Source organism: Aulonocara stuartgranti, assembly GCF_965226115.1.
Source record: "Aulonocara stuartgranti genome assembly, chromosome: 23".
Classification (NCBI taxonomy): Eukaryota; Metazoa; Chordata; class Actinopteri; order Cichliformes; family Cichlidae; genus Aulonocara; species Aulonocara stuartgranti.
The window spans coordinates 52,224,889-52,232,751 of NC_138958.1; the positions used below are offsets into that span (position 1 = coordinate 52,224,889).

General features: G+C 42.9%; 1 protein-coding gene across 1 annotated transcript; it reads left to right on the forward strand.

Moving 5' to 3' along the window:
• The first annotated feature begins 347 nt into the window (after positions 1–347).
• On the forward strand, positions 348–6,765 carry LOC309700094 (uncharacterized protein). Its single transcript, XM_082523489.1, has 4 exons — positions 348–469; positions 2,911–2,967; positions 3,111–3,230; positions 6,342–6,765. Exons 2-4 carry the CDS (start codon positions 2,919–2,921, stop codon positions 6,440–6,442), a joined length of 270 nt encoding a protein of 89 aa, XP_082379615.1. The 5' UTR covers positions 348–469; positions 2,911–2,918; the 3' UTR covers positions 6,443–6,765.
• Positions 6,766–7,863: the final 1,098 nt, after the last annotated feature.

Below are 7,863 nucleotides of genomic sequence, written 5' to 3' on the forward strand. Positions count from 1 at the left end.
CAGACAGCATCGTCAGAAGGAAAGTTGATAACATAAATTAAAAAATTTGTATTGTTCGATACATATGCGTACTGAACCGAAAGCACTGTATCGAACAGTTCAATATCGATACGAGTATCGTTGCACCCCTAATATATATATATATATATATATATATATACAGTGTTACTTACTTTTGGTGGGGATTTCATGTGAAACAACAATTTTCAACAAGCCTCAGTCACATGAAATCCCCACCAAAATAAGGAAGTAACACACTGTTACTTCCTTATTTTGGTGGGGATTTCATGTGAAACAACAATTTTCAACAAGCCTCAGTCACATGATATCCCCACCAAAACCTATTCCACAATACATCGTCTCCTTTGGCTGATTGTGCAATGGTTATAAAAGACAGCACCCACTGTAAAGCCAACACCTCCTTCCAAGATACAGGACACAGATTGGGAGCTGACGATCTAAGCACAAGGTAACAACTCACAAGTAAATTAAATCTGCAAACTTTGTAAATAGGGATGGGTATCGTTTAGGTTTTATCTGATACCGGTGCCAAATCGGTACTTTTGAAACGGTGCCGGTGCTCAAACGGTGCTCAAACGGTGCTCAAACCGGTGCTTAAAGAATGGAGAACACAAAATTGGTCCAAAAACCTCTCATGTTCAGCTGGTTTTTGTGAAAAGATAACAATGTTAGCCTTTTCTGCAGCTATGGGGCATATATGGCATCACTCTTGGCTGGAAGCAGTGCTTAATCAATGGGAAAAACACAAACTTTGTCCAAAAACCTCTCATGTTTAGCTGTTTTCCTCTTTTTCTTTTAAAAAAAACGCTATGCGTCGCCAGGTGTTTCATCGGATTTGAGGTGTTACCTCCTTTGACAGTATCACAGTATCAGCTTAAAGCACTTGTTGCTGCTGAGTTTGCATCTTTTGCTGTGAAGTACAGCCAGACTTTTGACCGCTTCGCCTTGGGCATTTTTAATCTGTAGCTCTGCTCTAAAAGAACGTACGTACCTGGCCCCGCCTACTATCCTCGGAAACGTAAAATGATTGGCTAGAAGTGTATCACAGCTCAGGAAAAAAAAGCACCGAAATAAAGCACCGAAATGTGCGCTGCTTTTCGGTCTGGTTACTACCGTTTATGTCATGATGGCACCGGACACCGGTACCCATCCCTATTTGTAAAGTAGATTCCATTTTGTTCATAACTAGGGAGGTTTGCTCATATCTGACATGCTGATATGGAAAGGTCTTCAAAGTGCTGCAAACAACACTGACACATAAAGGCTTAAATAATGCGGATGCTTTAAAGTGAACAAAGGGATTTTGCAGAGTGCAGTTAGTGGCATATTTGGTTTGTGTTTGTATGTCACTGACAAACGATCAGTCATTTCAAAATGACTGCTCATTGGGCAACAAATTAATCAAAATAAAAACAGCCGTTTTTAGTGGGACATATATATCTATATCTATATAAATATATATATATAGATATATATAGTACTGAATTTGAAATCATTACTTATCCTTATAATTGTTTATAAATAAAAACTTAATTAACTTCGCTGGACTGGACAGTGTGCAAAAAGTTACCTTGAGAAACTGCTAATTACTCTTGATACATCCTCAATCATCCAGTTTGCCCCCAGAACACAAGAGACCAAGGAAGACCAACAGAGGGGCAGCTGCGCCACTGTCCCAGAAAGAGCTGAGGAGAGTCCCAGATGATTGATAGCAGTTCTACAATTCTTGGAAGTTTTTGGAAAGTTTCTGCTTGAATGTGTTTGCAGGATGTCAGAATAGCCTCCCGGAGCTGCTGTTTGGATGTGAACGGCCTCCCACCCTCATATTTGTTTGCTTGAGGATGTTCCAAAGGTTCCCAATAGGATTGAAGTCAGGGAGGAATGGGGACCACACCATGAGTTTCTCTCCCTTTATGCCGACAGCAGCCAATGATGCAGAGGTGTTCCTTGTAGCATGAGGTGGTGCATTGTGTTGCATGAAGATGGTTGTGTTGCAGAAGGCACAGTTCTTCTCTTTCTACCATGGAAGAAAGTGGTCAGTCAGAAACTCCACATCCTCTGCAGAGGTCATTTTCACTCCTTCAGGGACCCTAAAGGGGCCGACCAGCTCTCTCCCTGTGATTCCAGCTCAAACATGACTCCACCTCCTCGCTGACGATGCAGCCTTGTTGGGACACGGTGGCCGTCCACCTCTGCATCCATCTGGACCATCCAGGGCTGCGCTGCACTCATCAGTGACCAAGACCGTTTGAAAACGAGTCTTCTTGTAGTTCTGGGCCCACTGCAGCGTTTCTGCTTGTGAGCATTGGTTGGAGGTGGTTTATGCACAGCTGCAGGTCTCTGGAGGATCCTACAGCTTGATGTTCGCAGGGCTCCAGAGGCACCAGCAGCTTCAAACATGTGTTTGCTGCTTTGTGATGGCCTTTTAGCAGCTGCTCTCTTAATCTGATGCATTTGTCTGAAACCTTCATCATTGTGCCTTTACCTGCACGGACCCATGTGTGCTCTGACTCACAAATCTCTTAACATGATGGTGATCACGCTGAAATATTTGTGAAATATCTCGTTACGTGTCCAAGGCATTCAACTATTTCACACTTTTCAGCAGCAGAGATCCTTTTTCATTCCTCTGTTTCTTGAAAATGGAGGCCTGCTTAATAATGTGGAACATCCTCCTTTAGTAGTTTTTCCTTTAATTGGGCTCAGCTGGCAAACTAACGATCACAGGGGTCCGAGGTTGATTTCAGTGAAACACAGAGTCCTGAGACACACTCCCATCCATGGTTTTTATCGAAGAACAGCTTATTTAATCTTTATGACACTTAAACACAATTTGCATAATAATTTGAAACACGGTGTAAACATACTTTTGTTTTCTTTAACTTCCAGACCAAAACATGAGAGCTGCACTGGGTGTCATTCTTTTCTTCCTGACTTTGTATCAGGGTATGTTTCTTTATTCTTTTTCATACCATTTGTTTATCAATTCAAGAATTCAAGAAGAATGACAAAAAAGACGTCAATAAGTGCTCAGAATGATCTCTTATATCTGCATTATTTTAATATGTGTGTGTGTGTGTGGTTTCCAGGAGAGGCACTGAGGTGTAACTTTTGTTTCTCATGGCAGAGTGACCTCTGTACTCCTACAAGCATCCAGACCTGTCCGGCAGGACAAAATGCCTGTGCTGATGTTATATTTCAAAGCGTCAGTAAGTACCCTATGGTAGCATCACAATATTTTTGCCAGCTTGAAGAAGTTTCCTTTCCAATAGCGATGCCACGGATTTCCTTTCCATAGCTGTAAACTTCAGGCTGGTATCAGCGATACTGATCCGATATCGAGACTTTGTACAAAAACGAAATGTGTTTGAAATTTAAATACAAAGTAGTGTATTTCAAACTATACATACATAATAAATACAAGACATCAGACTTCTTGTTCTTATTGTTTAATTATGAAAAATGATCATACAAGGAATAAAAAAAGTCAATTAAAAAAAGATCCCTCCCAGAATAGAAGATTGTCACCATAATACTGATCACTCGGAGCAACTTAAAGTGACTGGGAACAACCTTTACTGTAAGGTGACAAACTAGACGTAGACTTAGATGTTTAATCTAGTCAAAGTCCAATTTATTTATATAGCACATTTAAAACAACAACCGTTGACCAAGGTGCTGTACAATCAAGATAATTTAAAGAAAAAAAAACATAGGGATATGATAAGAGCTTAGAAAAAGAATCAGAAAATTAGAAGATTTGAGTGAGAAATAAGATAAATAAAAGCAATAAACTCATTTTGATTTAAAAGCCAAGGAATAAAAGTAGGGTTTCAAACGGGTTTTAAAAGTGTCCAATGTTGGGGAGCTGAGACTAGAAACAGGGAAGCTGTGGAAGCCCGGCTGGGAGGCTGTAGGCTCAGATAGTTTATCTCCAGGCTGCCTAAAGACCAGACGGGGCAGGATCAGACTTGGGTGAAGGCGATGCGGGGACCCCCGGCTTGGGCGCACACACTGGCGCTGGGGAAGCCGGTCCAGGCTCTGTCCCAGATGCTGAAGGCAATATGGAAGCCGGTGGCAGCTGTGTGGAGTCCACAGGTGGCAGCGTGAGAACCTGCAGATTGGGAGGATGCTCAACGACTGGGGCTGAGCAGGGCTCATAGCTGACTCACGGCTGCCAGCTTTGGAAGACAAACATCAGTCAGAGGTGTTACACCCCAGCCCAGGGGAAACCGGCGTGCAACACAAGGACAATAAAAAGAGGAAAATGCCCCCACACTCCCTGCTCTCAAGGAAGACCAACCAAAACAGCTACCATCTATTTACAACAAACTACTTACAACACAGCAAAAGCTTCCAGAATACAGATCCACACACAGCCACATGCACAGTTCGTTGGGAACAGGAAGTAGGCGGAGCGTGCCGGTTGAGAAGGGTCCTCATTTATAGCCGGCCTCTGCCAGTCCTCCACCAATGGTCAGCCTCCACCTGGGACTCACATAGCAGCAATAACACAGGACACAAACTATGGTGTGTCTGGTGTGACAAAGAAACACAAATATCCATAACACTGAATCATAACAGAGGAATAACCAAGTATAACCAAGCATCCCTGAATCATCGAGCTCAGAAATGCTGACAGTGTTAGAGAAAACCAGCTTGGTTTATCTGTGTTTAAGTTCAAAGTCCTCAGATAGTCGACTCAGACGCAAAGCAAACTGCACTTAGCAGTGCCGAGGATTCAGAAGCAGAAAACACACACTTATCAATACTGGCCGGCTGGGAAAAGCAATAAGAGGCTGGCATCTGTCATTATCGACCAGCTCAGGAGCAGTATGTTGTTTATAGTTGTCTCAGAAACACACAGTGCTTCGTTAATTGCACAGAAATCTGCTCCTTTATTTTCAGCTGGTTCTGGAACGCACTTTGTCCATGTCGACAGTCTCAGGAACAAAAACCTCAGTCTTACTTTTTGCTGGCTTTGAGGTTGAAAACACTTTTTCACTTCTTTGATTGTGCCATCTTAGCCACACTGAGGTCAGACCTCAAACTGTAAAAGCTTGGAACAAATGTCTCAGAAACAAACAAGAAACTTCTGCTTTGGTCAACACTGAAAGCACAAAATACAGACTCAGCTCCTGCTCGCTGAACATCACATGATTCATTAAAAAAGACAAACCTACAGACTCAGGAACAAACAACTCAGTCAAATTTAAAGCCCCTGTTTTAATTTTCTCTGGCTCGGAGAAAGCACAAGAGAAAAGGTTCTTCTAATTCACCCGGAGGAGCGTTTGGCTGCTCTGAGGTCAAACCCAGGTGGAGCTGTAGGCTCTGACGGTGTTGGGAGTGCCGGTTCCTCCTTGATGAGGGAACCAAAGGAAACTGAGGGTGCAGCGGGGGCAGGTTCCTCTTTCTGCCAGCAAAGAGACAGGTGAGGTGTGGACTGGCCATGGTGGCAAAGACGAGCAGATCTGCAGCAACGTGGGAACACATGAGACAAGGAAAGCAAAACTGAACATCATACGCATGAGGCTGGTGTATCAAAATAAAACATTGAGACCTAGACTGAGATATGTGAACTAGACACAGGGAAACCAGACAGACAGGAATATGAGCAGGGAATCAAAGCATACTACAACAAGAGGCGGTGATGACAAGATACAGACCAGAAACTAAATGTAACACAACAAAAACCAGGAACTTGAAATAACAAATGATCTAATGACTCAGATGCATTAGGAAATTAGAATATGAAAACCTGCTAAATGCAAAACACAAAACCATAATGAACTCAAATCTGCAGCACAGACCCAGGATCACCCAGCTGTATGTGTATTTGAGGGTTTTAAATACTACTAAAGGTAAGGAATGATACCAAAAAAAGAAATGTGTTGAGACAGATTGAATGAATCTCTAAAACGGGGCGATCGTGGCTCAAGAGTTGGGAGTTTGCCTTGTAATTGGAAGGTTGCCGGTTCGAGCCCCGGTTGGACAGTCTTGGTCGTTGTGTCCTTGGGCGAGACACTTCACCCGTTGCCTACTGGTGGTGGTCAGAGGGCCCGGTGGCGCCAGTGTCCGGCAGCCTCGCCTCTGTCAGTGCGCCCCAGGGTGGCTGTGGCTACAATGTAGCTGCCATCACCAGTGTGTGAATGGGTGGATGACTGGATATGTAAAGCGCTTTGGGGTCCTTAGGGACGAGTAAAGCGCTATATAAATACAGGCCATTTACCAGGCCATTTAAATCATGTGTGAAGTTATGCCTGCTCAGTAAGTATGTTCACACGCTCACTTTAAGCGTACACTCTGTTTCATTATTCTAGGCGCTTCGTTCCGTCAGTGCATGAACATGGCGTTGTGTCAGAGCTACATCACAACACCTGGTGCGATCGCCCAATGCTGCAGCACCGACCTTTGCAACTGATCCTCTTCCTTTAATCTCAGGACCACATGATCGCTGATTCCTGAATCAAGACTGGAGGTTGTTAGCTTCATATCCTTCTTACACTGATTCCAATCAAGTGCACTTCTGTTTGCTTTCTCTGTGATGGTATGTGTGTGTAGCTCTGTACACGTGTCATTTAATTCAGACCTGACACAAAAACAAACCAGTGAGCTTTGACTCCGTCACTAGATGGCAGTGGCACACAATACAACACAACGAGCAGCTGCTGCATATATGTGTGTTTTCATATGTGTGTAAGAGCTTTATTAAAAGACAAACAGTGAAGCTGAGTGACATTTTGATATCTGAGTTTGACGTCTTTTTTCTTCACATGATGAATTTAAATGACAAGCATTGGGGTTTATCACTTATTAAAGCCAGGTCGTTTCACCTGAGGTTTAATAATGGATCATACTGAGCTGAACATATGCAAATGCGACACATTTTTCAGTCACAGGCAAAGATCAGCTGAGGGAGAGATAAATGTGCTCTCCTCCGTGTGGGTTGCATGCCTATGAGCTGATGGCTTGGCTTGTCACTTGTAAGAGTAATGTAGCATCAAAAGGCTATTGTATTAGTCAGTCTGTAAATCTGATACAGTGCCAACCAAATGTAATATAGAGGAAAAAACCTCACTGCTAAAAGCAGCTCTGCTAGATGTGAGACGGGCGTTCTGTGCAATATTGGAAATATTACAGTCTCAGCAAAGCATAAACGTCGACTGAATCACATGAATGACAAATATCTGAAGCCTGTCTCTCTCTATACAATGATCTCAGTTAATTCAATTAATAATTCAGCAAATCCCAATCATAGTGCAGTGGATCGTCCTTTGGGAATAGTTCCTCCCTTGAGACTCTGAGTACATCTGTGTATCTGTTTTTAACTCGTTCAGCCTGTGTCGGGTGGCTAAGGGTCCATCAACTCTGTAAACCCTTCAGATCTGGACATAGACACTGATTTATCACACTGAGGACAGTGAAGCAGCTGTCAGCTATATTCAGTGTTGGGTAAGTTACTTTAAAATAGTAACTTAGTTACATTACTAGTTACTTCTCTCAAAAGTAACTCAGTTACTTCAAGTTACTCGTTACTTTCAAAGTAACTAGTTACTAGGGAAAGTAACTTTGGTTTTACTCAGAATTCTCTTGTTAATGTGTTGCTTCCATAACTTTGCCAGTCTTCTAGCTTGCTTACTTGCCACAGTGCACTGTGCCACCGACCAATAGAAAGGAAAAGATAATGTGCATATTTCCACGAGAGAAATCCCACGCCTGGACCGTCATTGACTGCTGCCATGATTCTAGCCTACGTCACAGTGTCATGTGTGCTTTTTACATCCAACACAAAAACTGCAGTCGTGGTGCTTTGATTGTACTCAGAACTCGGAAATTCTGCCT